This window comes from Mus pahari, chromosome 19, assembly GCF_900095145.1.
Source record: "Mus pahari chromosome 19, PAHARI_EIJ_v1.1, whole genome shotgun sequence".
NCBI classification, from domain to species: domain Eukaryota; kingdom Metazoa; phylum Chordata; class Mammalia; order Rodentia; family Muridae; genus Mus; species Mus pahari.
In genome coordinates, this window is record NC_034608.1 from 87,122,154 (window position 1) to 87,137,166 (window position 15,013).

General features: G+C 44.0%; 2 protein-coding genes across 3 annotated transcripts in view; one reads left to right on the top strand and one right to left on the bottom strand.

Moving 5' to 3' along the window:
* The window catches only part of C19H19orf44 (chromosome 19 C19orf44 homolog), a 46,025-nt gene that overhangs the window by 1,712 nt on the left and 29,300 nt on the right, over positions 1-15,013 (top strand). The gene's annotated exons all lie outside the window — the stretch shown is intronic.
* Calr3 (calreticulin 3) overlaps positions 1,275-15,013 on the bottom strand; it is a 25,669-nt gene continuing 11,930 nt past the window's right edge. Inside the window, exons 5-9 of the mRNA XM_021219578.1 lie at positions 8,312-8,500; positions 5,165-5,260; positions 4,286-4,417; positions 2,890-2,982; positions 1,275-1,874 (exon numbers count right to left, since the gene is read on the bottom strand). Coding sequence (XP_021075237.1) covers positions 1,734-1,874; positions 2,890-2,982; positions 4,286-4,417; positions 5,165-5,260; positions 8,312-8,500 — 651 coding nt within the window. The 3' untranslated portion in view covers positions 1,275-1,733. The remainder of the gene's footprint in view (positions 1,875-2,889; positions 2,983-4,285; positions 4,418-5,164; positions 5,261-8,311; positions 8,501-15,013) is intronic.

Below are 15,013 nucleotides of genomic sequence, written 5' to 3' on the forward strand. Positions count from 1 at the left end.
TGGTGAGATGGCTCAGTGGGTAAGAGCACCCGACTGCTCTTCTGAAGGTCCTGAGTTCAAATCCCAGCAACCACATGGTGGCTCACAACCATCCATAACGAGATCTGACTCCCCCCTTCTGGAGTGTCTGAAGATAGATACAGTGTGATTACATATAATAAATAAATAAAAATAAAAAAAATAAAAAAAAAAAGAAAGCAGCAAATGCCCTTATCACAGACTCACCTCTCAAACCCATAAAATTTTAAAAAACTTTTCCAGCTAAGTGTGGTAACCCATGCCTTTAATCTCAGCACTCAGGAGGCAGTGTCAGATCTCCATGTGTTTGTAGGCAACCTGGTCTACATAAGGAGTTTTAAGCTAGCCAGAACTACATGGTGAAACATTATCTTAAAAAAGGGGTGGGGGAATTAAGGAAATATAGCCATGTATCATGGCACATACCTGTCATCCTAGCACTTGGTGTCTTTTCTATTGCTATAAGACACTACAACCAAGGCAATGTATAAAAGAGTTTATTGGGGGGGGGGGAGTTTACAGTTCCAGAGACTTAGAGTCAATGACCATGATGGCAGGATACATGGTAACCAGCAGCAAAGCATGTACCTAAAGCAGTGGCTGAGCACTTATATCTAATCCAGAGGCATTTGGCAAAGAGACACTGGGCCTGGGTGGGCTTTTGAAACCACACTTCCTCCAACAAGGCCACATACCCGCTAATCCTTTCAAATAGTGCCACTCCCTAACATTTAAATATATGAACCTATGGGTGCCATTCTCATTCAAACCACTACATAGTCAAAACACTTATACATATAAATAAATCTTTAAAATGATTTAAAAGAAAAATAGAGGGGCTGGGGAGAGATGGCTCAGTGGTAAAGAGCACCGGCTGCTCTCCCAGAGGACCTGAGTTCATTTTCCAGCACCCATGACAACTAACCACCCCCAGCTCCAGGGGACCTGATGCATTCTTCTGGCTTCTGTGGGCAACTGCATGTAGTACAATACAAACACAGATACAGACACACACACTTTACAAAAAGTAAATAATCTTTAAAAGTAAAACAAAAGCCAGGTGTGGTGGTGCACGCCTTTAATCCCAGCACTCAGGAGGCAGAGGAAGGCGAATTTCCGAGTTAGGACAGCCTGGTCTACAGAGTGAGTTCCAGGACAGCCAGGGCTATACAGAGAAACCCTGTCTCGAAAAACCAAAAAAAAAAACAAAAAACAAAAAANAAAAAACAAAAAAATTTATTTTAAATTTATTTTACCATCTTTTATTCATGAAAATATTTAAGAGTTTAATAAAAAGAGCATATTGTTTATGGCCAGATTCTTACAGGTCTCTATGGCTTTCAATGATCTGTTCTGTGCAGGGGGAAAAAAATTTAAACAGTGTCTCACTATGTGTCCCAGGCTGTCCTAGAACTCACTACATGGACCAGGCTGATGTGGAACTCACAGATCTGTCTGCCTCTGCCTCTCAAATCCTGAGATTAAAGGAGTGTGCCACCACATGTAGTCAACAGAAACTTCTTGTTGCAGACACTGGGGTCATAGGGGTCTGTAGAAAACACGGGGGTCTGGGGAGAACATGGGGGACCCTAACACAAACAGGGGATTGTTTTTCAGAAACTGGACAAATGACCATGCAGATGTGATCATTCAAATGTGTATTATTAAAGTAGAGTTGCAGCTGGGCCAGTCATCAGCATGCAGAGTGAGGAAGACTATAGTTCGCCCTGCCTGTGGAGTCTGCTGAGATGGCTGTGCCTGTGAAACTTCCCCATCAGCAGAGCCTCCTCATCTTCCTCACGGGCTTTTCTCACTTCTTCCTTGGCCTGTATGGCATCCATCTCCTTTTCTGGACCCTGGGGGAAGGGACAAAAATAAAACAGGCTGGAGCTGGAGCTGGGACTATAATAACAGAGTGCTTGTAGCTCAGTTGGTATAGTGCTTGTAGCTCAGTTGGTAGAGTGCTTATAGCTCAGTTGGTAGAGAGCTTGTTGCTCTGTTGGTAGAGTGCTTATAGTTGATAATGCTTGCCTGACACTGGATTCAATAGCTCGCATAGGAAAAATCAGGCATGGTGGTGCCCACCTGACATACAGGCCCAGAGGTCATTAGTCCAATGTCATTGTTGACCATATAGCAAGGTTAAGGCCAATCTGAGAATGCATAAGACCTTATCTCTAAAGAGATAAAAACTGGGAGCTGGAGAGATGTCTCAGTGGTTAAGAGCACTGACTGCTCTTCCAGAGGTCCTGAGTTCAAATCCCAACCATCACATGGTGGCTCACAACCATCTGTAACAAGACCTGATTCCCTCTTCTGGTGTCTGAAGACAGCTATAGTGTATTAGTGTACTTACATATAATAAGTAAAATAAATCGTTTTTTTTTTTTGAAAAAGAGAGATAAAAACTAACTACTATAGATACCCCAGTCTGTATGCTGGCATACATCTGTGAACCCAATACTTGGGAAGCAAGAATAAGAATGAAGTCCCATATGTGGTGTGGTAAATTTCATGGCAGCCAAAGCTATACAAAGACCCCTCCCTCTAAAAAGAAACAAGAAAAAGCAAGGGCTAGAGGGCTGGCTTAGACATAGCGCTTTTCTAGAGGGGCTCAGTTACCAGCATCCACTTTAGGCAACTCACATCTGGTGTACCTGCAGTCTAACGGCTTCTGTCACACTGCATTCATGTGCACAGACACATAATTACAGATTTTTTTTTTTTAAAGAAAGCTGGGTATACAAACACATTTTAATCCTAGCTCTTGGAGACAGAGGAAGGCAGATCTCTATGAATTCAAGGTCAGCCTGGTCTATGTATCAAATCCCTATCTCCCCCCCAAAAAAAAAATTTAGGGTTTGTATCTACCTTAGTTTCTCCCCAGGTGGCCTTGCCAAACTTCTCTGCATATTCTTCATCATCTGTGATCAGGAAGTTATCAAAGATGGTTCCAGATCTCACCTGTGGATGGAAGCAGGCTTTCATTAGCAGTGGCAGACACACAACCTTTCCTTCTTGTCAGGGGTACTTAGCTCAGTGCCACACCCATGATCAGGCAGGCTATCATCGACTGGCTATAGCTCAGGATGGCCCAAAGGTAAAGCATAGTCTTACTAGGCAAGAAGACCTGCTCACATTGCTAGCACCTAAGTGTGGGCTGTGGGCATCAGTTGAGGCTAGCCGGGACTGCAGAAGGCCAGGCTCCACCCCTGATGCATATCCCATAGCTGACAGGAGTGACAGCTATACAGAAGGGACCCCAAAGCCCAGAAATGTCAGGCCCGTGTGGTCTAAAGGCCACACGTAAGTGCCAGTGATTACGAAGGTCCTTAGTGAGTAGTTACAGGCTGGGGCTGGAGGGGGTGCCCTACGGTAAGGGTGCTTACCACTCGAAGTACACCACAGTTCACTTCATAGGATCTGTACCAGGTATCTCACAATGGTCTGTGACTCAAGCTCCAAGGGATCAGATACCCTCTGGCCTCCATAGGCACTGCACACATGTGCACATGCACAATACACATACAGTTTTAAAGAATAATAAACCAAGGGCTGGAAAATGGCTCATTGGGTAAGCTCTCACTGGGAAAGCATTAAGGGCCCTGAGTTCAGATCACCAGCGCACACATAAAAAGCCAGCATGTTTGTATAAGGTACCTATGACTCCAGCATTTGGAGGCCAGAAAGGCAAACACAGAAGGACGCTGGGGCTCACTGGATGCCAGACTAGCTCCAGGTTTGGTGAGAGACCCTATTCTCAAGAGTGGTATAGCTAGACACTAGACATTCTGTTCTGGTCTCTGCCAACATGCATACATCGTACACTGGCACACGTACACTGACACATACACACATATACATACACATTGACACATGTACACATACATACATGCAGTGACACATACACAGACACATGCACACATACATAGTGAAACTGACACATGCACGCATACATATACACTGACACATGAACACATATACACACACTGACACATGCACACAAACATACACACTGACACATGCACCCATACTCAGACATGCATAATACACACATGCACACACACACACATGAAAAAAAGAATTGTGTACCAAATGAGTCACATTAAAGGTCAAGTCATTAAATCAGCCAGCCATACTGGCATATGCCTAGCATCTCAGCACTCAGGAGCTGAGGCAAGAGGATCATGATTTCAAGGCCAGCCTGGGTTACACAGCAAGGCCAGCCCAGAGCTATTAAAGTAAAGAAAGCTTGGAGCCAGATCACCTGCCACAGCTCTAGACCAATGGCGCCGATGTTCTCAAACTCTGAGAGGTCGTACTGCGTCAGGTAGCCAGCAGGTCTCATCTTCTGGTGGAGCCACACGTCCTTGTCGATACCCTCAGCTTTCAGGCCATCCTACAAAAGCAGACTCTAGCCAGGCTTGAATCACAGGATGAGGAGTGGTTGGTTTGTTTTTCCTTTTTTGTTTTCCTATGAAAAGTAGCTAGCCCACCAAGGACCAGTATTCCATAAATCCCCACAGCTCAGAATTTTGTACAAAGGAGTCCAAGTCTTTCATTCCTCCCACTTGGTAAAAACCCCATGCAGAGTGTGTGTGTGTGTGTGTGTGTGTGTGTGTGTGTGTGTGTGTGTGTTTTGAGACAGGGATCTATATGCCTCTGCTTTAAAAAAATTTTTTATTATGTTTTTAATGAAAAGCATCACCAAAAAAAGGAAGGAAGGAAGGAAGGAAGGAAGGAAGGAAGGAAGGAAGGAAGGAAAAAAGAAAGAACGAAAGAAAGGAAAAAAGAAAAGAAAAGAAGAAAAGCACCCTGCTCCCATTCCTGGAACCTTAGACTGCAGAGCCTCTCCCTCCCCTTTCCTTCTTATGCAGTTTCTTTAAACGCAGCAAACCTCAGAAGTCAGTAGGATCAAACTCCTTCAGACACAGTTACCAACTGCGTTAGAATAAAAACTAAATGAATTTCCCATCCATGTGTTTGCAAACAGGTTTGGATCATGGGTTTACAAAGAGCCTTGCCAGGTCACTCTTAGCGTGTTCTTTTCCTGTGTCACTGAGAATACCTTTTCTAAGAGCACAAATGGGGCAGGAGCAAGGGCCACTCCAAGGACCCAGAGTCACTACAGGAAGAAGCCACACACCTCATATGGTGGCTTCTGCAGCCAGTCCCCGTCCAGCTCACTGTTCCAGTCACTGGGCTTGCTGGCACCCGCATCCAGAAAGTGCTTTTCCCAATCCTTCAAAAACAAAAGGAAAGCATGATGTCAGAGACATGCTGAGAAAAAGGAAATTTCTGTAAAATATTTTTATTATATCTATTATGCATGTGTGCACATGTGGAGGTCAGAAGACAACTTGCTGGAGTCAGCCATTTCCCTCCATCATGTGGGTTCCAGAAATCAAAGCTGGGTCCTCATTGCTTGGCCACAGGCATCTTCTCTTGCTGAACCATCTTGCCACCCCTTGTAAATTCTTTCGTGTAGGTTGTGGGAGAAACCTAGGGAGCACACATGCTCAGTGGGGCTGGGACAGAGCCCGGGCCTACAGAAGACAGAACGCAACTAGTCAGAATTTACTTAGTAGATTAACAGAGCAGGTCCCTAACTCCTGTCACAGTGCCCTTTTCCTAGTCACTGGAGTTGTCTCCAAGTATGGTGGATAGTTTTTTGTCAACTAGACATAAGCTCGAGTTATCTGAAAGGAGGGAGCCTCAGTTAAGAAAATATCTCTGTAAGATCAGGTTGTAGGCAGACCTGTAGGGCATTTTCTTTTTTTTTTTTTTCCTTTTTTTTTTTTTAATAGTTTAACATATTTTAATAGCAAACTTACAGGAACCGCACAGAAGACGACAACATTAAAAACATGTACTTGTATGTAGGACAAGTCGGAAAAGTACAGTGAACGGATGGAATCTACTGTGTGATAAAAATACTACAAACACCATTTAGTTGCCATCAATAAGAAATTTACTTATTTTTTAAAAATCCAAATGCTGGCATTGTCCAGAAAATTTTAATAGATTTATAATTGTTATAAAGTTGAACTGTTGAAATGTGTTCACTGAAACATTTTGCTTGCATTAATGCTTTACATCTTGCATTTATATTAAAAAATCACGGGCTGGTGAGATGGCTCAGCGGGTAAGAGCACCGACTGCTCTTCCGAAGGTCTTGAGTTCAAATCCCAGCAACCACATGGTGGCTCACAACCATCCGTAAAAAGATCTGACTCCCTCTTCTGGAGTGTCTGAAGACAGCTACAGTGAACTTACATATAATTAATAAATAAATCTTTAACAAAAAAAAAAATTCACATACAAATGAATGTGGAGAAACTGCCAATACCTGATTCTGTCCCCTATGTTTCCACTCACAATCATATACTTAGGTACCTTTGACCCCATGGAAAAAATATCTAACATTCAGAACTACAGGAAGAAGAGGAGAAAAAAAATTTTTTTTTTTTGGTTTTTCGAGACAGGGTTTCTCTGTATAGCCCTGGCTGTCCTGGAACTCACTTTGTAGACCAGGCTGGCCTCGAACTCAGAAATCTGCCTACTTCTGCCTCCGGAGTGCTGGGATTAAAGGCGTGCGCCACCACGCCCGGCTAAAAAAAATTTTTTTTTGAGAATGAAATGTTTCCCCTCATAGTGGACTCTTAAGCACGTTCTCTGTGATGCGACGTGATAGCTGGATATCTTTTGGCATAATTGTTACACATTTGGCATGAATAGCACACAGATTGGTATCTTTAAAAAGGCCAACCAGATAGGTCTCACTTGCCTCCTGAAAGCACCAATAGCTGCGCTCTGGAAGCATAGATCTGTTTTTGAAGTCCTGAGCAATTAATTTCTCGCACCAGATGCTGAAAGGGGAGCTTGCGGATCAGAAGTTCAGTGGACTTCAGATAGCATCTGATTTCACGGAGTGCCATGGTACCAGGCCTGTAACCATGAGGTTTCTTCACGCCTCCAGTAGAGGGCGCACTCTTGCGAGCGGCTTTTGTAACCAGTTGTTTCCTGGGTGCTTTACCTGGGTGGATTTGCAGGCAGTCTGCTTTGTACAAGCCGTGGTATGGGCACCTCCTTACTTATCCCACTTCTCCTTCCGCTGGAGCTCGGCAAGAGGGAGGCGGCGGCGCTGGCGTTAGAAAGCAGCGGCCAGGGCATGTTTTAAATTAGTAATTGATGGGGGAAAGCCCAGCCATTGGCACCATGGGTGGTGCCATTCCTGAGCTGGTGGTCCTGGGTTCTGAGCAAGTCTTAGGGCGCAAGCCAGTAAGCCAGATTCCTTCATGGCCTCTATGTCAGAGCTCCTGCCTCCAGGTTCCTGCACTGTGTGAGTTCTGTCCCGACCACCTTCAGTGATGAACAGTGATATGGAAGTATAAGCCAAATAAATCCTTTCCTCCCCAGGTTGCTTTGCTCATAAGAGTTTCATCACAGCAATAGTAACTAAGACACCAGGCTGTAGGATTACCATTCCACCAAGTGGCAAGTGCATACCGCTTGGCTTTTGTTTGTCTTTGGATTTTTTTGTTATGACCATGGTAGACCCCTCGAATAATCTTAGGGTAGGGGCACAAAATGAAGAGAGAGAAGCTGTATCAAAAGACAGGTGACTAAACCTCAAAATTATGGAGAGATAGAAAATTGCAGGCCAGAGCCAAATTATCTTGATTTTAGTCACTGTGATCTAACCCTGCATCTGACCTAACATCTTTGTAACTATCAAAACCCTGCAGTGGAGGATGGCGGCGGGATGGGGGGTAACCAGGAGTGGGAGCAGCAGTCAGGAAGTTAAATGAATAAATTAAATTAAAATTAAAAAACAAAACCCTGCAATAGCCAGGTGTGGCACACACCTTTAATCCCAGCACTTCCAAGGCAGAGGCAGGCAGATCTCTGAGTTCAAGGCCAGCCTCGTTTACAGAATGAGTCCCAGGTCCTTAAGGGCTAAGTAAGACCCTATGTCAAAACCAAAGAAACACTCTATTAAGTTTGTTTTTATAGCCAGGTGGTAGTGGTGGTGCACATCTTTAATCCCAGTGCTCAGAGGCAGACGGAGGATCTGAGTGAGGGCAGTCTGCTCTACAGAGAGACTTCCAGAACAGGCACGGACACACAGATAAACCCTGTCTCAAAAAATAAAAACAACAAATTGTTTTTGTAAAACTTTGAAATGTGTGTCCAGGTTTCTGGTATGAGATCTGGGTGGCCAGAAGCTATGGTGCAAGCAGGCCTTGGGGAAGGGCTCTCTCAACACACACCTCAGGCTGTGCTCACCTACCTGGGCTCTGCTGCCTTCCACCTGATCCCAGTCTCTAGACTCCAGTGATGTCTTTTCCGTTTTCTTCAGCGATGTCAGGTTCCAGTCATACTCAATGCTGCCAGACTCAATGGACTGGCCATCAACTTTTACTTCGTAAGAAAGATCTGGTCTTAAGATCAGGGTGTAGAGATGCGTGAAGCCATCGACCTGCATAAAGGCCACAGTGAGATATTCTTTCACTGTGTGTCTGATGTGTACTTTAAAACAGGAACTAGGATGGGAGACAGTACAGTGGGTGATGGCACTTGCCACCAAGCCTGGTGACTTAAGTTCAGTCTGCCAGACCATCACTGGTAAAAGGAAAAAAATGACTTCAGGTTGTACACACACACACACACACACACACACACACACACACACACACGGTGGGGACAGGAGTATAAAACAGAACTAAGCATGTTGGGGGTGGCACAGGCCTTTGCTTTTAGCATTTGGGAGGCTCAAGCAGGGAGAGCATGAACCTCTAGCCAGCCTTGGTTACACTGCAAGACCCTGTCTGAACATCTAAACCAACAGGCCTATGTAATGGCTCACATCTGTAAGGCCAACTCTTGGGAAACAGAGGCAGGGAATTGGGAGTTCACAGTTATTCTCCACTATATAATAAGAGAGCAAGTTTTTTTTATTTTTGTTTTTTGGTTTGGTTTGGTTTTTTTGGAGACAGGGTTTCTCTGTGTAGCCCTGGCTGTCCTGGAACTCACTCTGTAGACCAGGCTGGCCTTGAACTCAGAAATCTGCCTGCCTCTGCCTCCCAAGTGCTGGGATTAAAGGTGTGCGCTACCACTGCCTGTCGAGAGCAAATTTTCTATGCATTTGTGTGGGGGCCACAGGCTGATGCTGGGATTCTCCCACTGTTGCTGCCTACTTTATTTTCACACACAGCGTCTCTTGGCAAAGCTGGAGTTCAACAGTGTGCCCAGACTGACTATCTCCTTACAGCACAGACCCCAGTCCTGGGCTGTCAGGCCCACAGGCTTGCTCAGCTAGCAAGCCAACCCTGAGCTACTGCTGGGGCCTTGCTTTTGTCTTTGAGATAGAGGCTGCAACTCATGGCTATCCTCCTGCTTCATTTAGCCTCCTCTTCTTTTCTTTTCTCTTTTCCTTTCCTTTCTTTTCTTCTGTCTCTCTGTCTCTGTCTCTCTGTCTTTCTTTTTCTTTTGAGACAGGGTTACTCTGTGTAGCCCTGGCTATACTGTAGACCAGGCTGACCTTGAACTCAAAAATCCTCCTGCCTTTGCATCCTGACTGCTGGAATTAAAAAAGATATGCGCCACCACCACCCCACTAGAATACTTTTTATTACATTTTATTGGTGGGTGAAGGCCAGAGGACAACTTTTGGATTTTCTCTTCTACCATGAACAGAACTCAGGCCTTTAGACTTGGCAGCAAGCTCTTTTACCCACTGAGTCATCTCACAGCCCCACCTCTACGTTTTCACAATGGAGAGAATCTTCACTGTGAACCTGGAGTCCTGGCAGGGAGCTGCAAGCCAGTGGCCCTGTGAGGATCATTCTGGAACTTTCTAGCATTGGAATCTGGGCAGAAAACCTAGTCCTCAGATTCGAAGGGTCTTTATGATTAAAAAAAAAATTTGTATTTGGTATTAGCATGTATGTGTGTGTGCACACGTATGTGCTGCGTGTGTCATCCTAACAGTAGAGAGGTAAGAGCAGACCACAGCTGTTGGAGTCAGTTCTCTCCTCCTATCCCTGGGCTCCAGGGTTCAGTTCAGGTTGTCAGGTTTGGTGGCTTTACCCACTAAGTCATCTTGTCAACCTGTCTTTCTTAGATTCCGTTCCCCACCCCCCATGTGTTTGTTGAGGGGGAGTGCGGGATATGCTCACGTGCATGCACTCATGCAGACAGATTCCTATGGCAACCGTGAGACATTGGATCCCACACGATGGAGTAAATCACATGTAAGCTGACATTTGTATGGTGGGATCTGAACTCAGGTCCTCTGTACTCTTAACCCCTGAACCATCTCTCTTGCCCCTGTCTTGGGCTTCTATTAGGGCTTTTCACTCTTACTAGCTTCCTTGCTGGTATGAGGAAGCAGGCAGAAGGGCATGCTCTGGCATCAGGTTATAGGGAAAGCCCATAATATTAAAGCTGCTGAAAACCATTCTGTAACACATGGCTGGAGGTCCCCTCTTGACTCACCCTAACACACGTGACCTCGGGCACCATGCCAAAAGAGATTTCATGCACTCACATTCCTGGGAAATTTGTTTTTGAATTGAAAGAACACAAAGCAGCCTTATACAGCTGACTAAAAGCTGTAATTTTCCTCAGTGTGGTGTCATTTAATCCCATCTCTTGGGAGGCAGAAGGCGCTTCAAGTACTGTGAGTTCAAGGATAGCCTGATCTTTGCTATGAGTTCCAAGCTAGCCAGGGCTGCATAATAAAACTCTGCCAATAAATAACTTAGTTAATTAATTCATGCCTGGTACCTTCAGAGGCCAGAAGAGGGTTTCTGACCCTTGGAACTGGAGCTACAGGTGGTTGTGAGCCGCCATGTGGGAGCTGTGATCAAACATAGGTTCTCTGCATGAGCAGCTAGTACTCTGAACCATTGACACTGCACCTTTCTTTTTTTCCATATGTGTTGCTGTAGTTGATAAATCTGCTCTAAACTGCCAGGATTCTCAAATGAAAGACAGACAGACAGACAGACAGACACACACACACACACACACACACACATATACACACGGAGAGGTCTTTATATTTAATATGCCTTACAATGGCTGGACCACTCCCAAGCTTCCACATTGCTAATGCCTCCCCTTGGATATTCCTACATTACTTACTAAAATCTATATTCCATCTTTGCTACCCCAGACTCAATTGGGAGCCCCCTAGGGACACTCTTCCCCAGGTCTAACTTGATTGATATGCCTTTGTTCCTGCAGCTCTCAAGCCTGGTTCTTATGGTTCCCTGGCATGGTGGTACTAAATCCTCCTTCTTCCCTCTGTTCCCTTGCCCAGGAAATCTAAAGTCTGCTCCTGTCTCCCTGCCCAGCCACTGACCACCAGCAATATTATGTACCAGTTAAAACCAACTGGGGGCAGGGACCCACAGCCACTGACCACCAGCAATATTATGTACCAGTTAAAACCAACTGGGGGCAGGGACCCACAGCATCTTTTTTTTTTTTTTAAAGATTTATTTATTTATTTAATGTGAGTACATTGCTGTCATTAGACACACCAGAAGAGGGTATCAGATCCTATTACAGATGGTTGTGAGCCACCATGTGGTTGCTGGGAATTGAACTCTGGAAGACTGCTGAACCATCTCTTCAGCCCCAACCCACAGCATCTTATATGCAGGATTCTCATGTAATTTTGGGTGAACCCAGTTAACATAATACAATCGTTAAATCAAATCCACATATCCCCCTTTTTATCCATTAAAAAGGCCTTTTCTCTCTAATATACATTGAACATATTTATCACAGTTGTGTAAACTATAAGGTGTAGTGTACACTTATCAGTCCATCAGTTTTGTCAATTTAGTTCATTACTCTAACATCTAACCTAAAGAGTTTACAATTCTGTACCTGAATTATGTTTTGATTTTAGCTTGCATTTCCATCTGAAAACCATCCCTTCAAATCTATGTCATCTTCCTTAATGGCAAACAACTTACGTTTGATTATGAGACTATGACGAGTCTCTAACCCCATTAGAGATCCGAGAGCTAAATATTACCTGAATATATAGGAAACACAAAAACACAGTATCTGAAACAACTGGTTTGTAGAGATAGCTGACCACCTGGACAGTCCCCCATTCCTCAAAACGTTGAAGCATCTATCTTCAGCCTTCTGGCTTAGAACCATCTGACAGACTGTAAGTGAAGCAGGAGTCATAAAGGACTAGCCTACCCTGTCATGGCTGTCTACTATCCCACATTGTCCTTTCCTGGGCAGTATTTTTGTCTGTAGTTGAATTAAAGTAATTCTTTTTTAAAATTAATTAATTAATTGTCTATGAGTACAATTATAGCTGTCTTCAGGCACACCAGAAGAGGGTGCCAGATTCCATTACAAGTAGTTGTGAGCCACCATGTGGTTGCTGGGAATTGAACTCAGGACCTCTAGAAGAGCAGCCAGTGCTCTTAACCACTGAGCCATCTCTCCAGCCCCAAGGATTTTTTAAAAAATAATTTACTTATTTTATGTATGTGAATACACTGTTGCTGTCTTCATACACCCCCAGAAGAGCTCATTAGATACCATTACAGATGGTTGTGAGCCACCATGTGATTGCTGGGAATTGAACTCAGGACCTCTGGAAGAACAGCCAGTGCTCTTAACTGCTGAGCCATCTCTCCAGCCCAAATTAAAGTGATTCTTGCTCAGTGGCTACCTTGCCACAACTGGAGCAACTCTCTGGAGGTTTGGATGCTCAATATCTTCTTTGAACTGTGAGGGGACACTGTCAGGAGCCTCACTCCAAAGGTCTGTTAGTAAATGAAGTGACTCTAAGTATTGTGCTCTGCTGGTTTCTGCTGCTTTTGAAGATTATCTGTATAAGGTACATCTGAACTGTTAGACCTTGGCTACTCTGAGCTATCTCTATTTGAATAATATTGAGGACAGTCTATTATAAGTAAATCAGAATCAATGTAACCAAGCCAAGACTTTACTATCTAGCTTTTTTTTTTTTTTTCTGAGACAGGGTTTCTCTGTGTAGCCCTGGCTGTCCTGGAACTCACTCTGTAGACCAGGCTGGCCTTGAATTTAGAAATCTGCCTGCCTCTGCCTCCCGTGTGCTGGGATTAAAGGCGTGCGCCACCAATGCCCGGCACTATCTAGCTCTTAACTTGTGTTACTCAACCATCCTAAACAGTTTGTAATAGCAGCTAAAGAAAGACTGGGTTTAAGCCTTGAATTCTCACATGAGTTGCATAGCACAGTGCCTATTTATGAGTAACAATATTAATTTCAAATTTTGTAACAATATAAAAAATTTATACCAATGAAAACCTTAAATCTGTATCAATATATAAATTTTATACCAATGTAAGAAATTATAACTTTAATTTTGTATCAATTATAAAGATTTTTCCCAATGTAAGATTATGACTATATAATGATTTGTTTAAGGATAAATTTGTAGCCAGACGATGGTGGCACATGCCTTTAATCCCAGCACTTGGGAGGCAGAGGCAGGCAGATTTCTGACTTTGAGGCCAGCCTGGTCTACAAAGTGAGTTCCAGGACAGCCAGGGCTACACAGAGAAACCCTGTCTGGAAAAAACAAACAAACAAACAAAAGATTTATTTATTTTATGTATGTGAGTACATTGTAGCTGTACAGATGTTTGTGAACCTTCATGTGTTTGTTGGGTATTGAATTTTTAACACCTCTGTTCACTCTGATCAGCCCTGCTCACTCAGTCCCTGCTTGCTCCCACCCAAAGATTTTGTTATTATACATAAGTACACTAGCTGTCTTCAGGAGCACCAGAAGAGGGCATCAGATCTCATTACGGGTGGTTGTGAGCCACCATGTGGTTGCTGGGATTTGAACTCAGGACCTTCGGAAGAGCAGTCCATGCTCTTACCCGCTGAGCCATCTCTCCAGCCCCAAATTTCTTTCTTTTCTTTTTTTGCTTTTTGGGTTTTTGTTTTTGTTTTTTGTTTTTGTTTCTTTTCGAGACAGGGTTTCTCTGTATAGTCCTGGCTGTCTTGGAATTCACTCTGTAGACCAGACTGTCCTCGAACTCAGAAATCCGTCTGCCTCTGCCTTCCAAGTCTGGGAATAAAGGTATGCGCCACCACTGCCCTATCTAATTTCTTCTAATAATATTGTATTCCTCCTTTCCTCTTCAACTCTGCATATGTGTGTACTCGTGTGTATGTGCCTGCATGCAGAGCCCAGGGGCTGAGGTCACATGTCTTCCACATTGAAGCAGTGTCTCTCTGTACTCAGTCATTGATCTGGCTGCTCTAGGCAGTCTGTTTCAACCTGCATATGCTAGCATCTATCTTAAAAGCCACTAGCATCAGCTGGTGGCACATGCCTTTAATGCCAGTACTCAGGAGGCAGAGACATGTGGATCTCTGGGTTGGAGGCCAGCCTGGTCTACAGAACAAGTTCCAGGACAGCCAGGGCTACACTGAGAAATCCAGCTTCAAAAAACCAAAATAAATAAATAAATAAATAATTTGAAAAACAAAACAAAACTGCATTCTGGGGCTGAGTATTTGTAGTGGCATTTTGCCCATCACTTTATAGCCATTTACAGGTGTGTTTGGAAACTTGTGATAAGCTTGGCCAAATGTGAGTCTGGCATCTTTCTGTGTCCTCACCTCTCTCTCACTCATTCTTTTTTGAGACAGCATCTCTCTACATAGCTGTGGTTGACCTGGAACTCACTATGTAGACCAGGCTGCTCTCAAACTCAGAGAGATCTTCCTGCCTTTATGTTCCTAGTGCTGGAATTAAAAGCCTGTGCCACTATGCCTGACTATTTGTTCTAAATCTGAGTGAGGTTGAATGCAAAGGCCATGGGTTAAGGTTAAATAATCTGGCAGATGCAGTGATTGGACTAAGAACGGTCCCTATAGGTACATATATTTGAATACTTAGTCATTAGGAATTCTTTGAAAGGATTAGAAGATTTAGGTGTGGCCTTGCTGG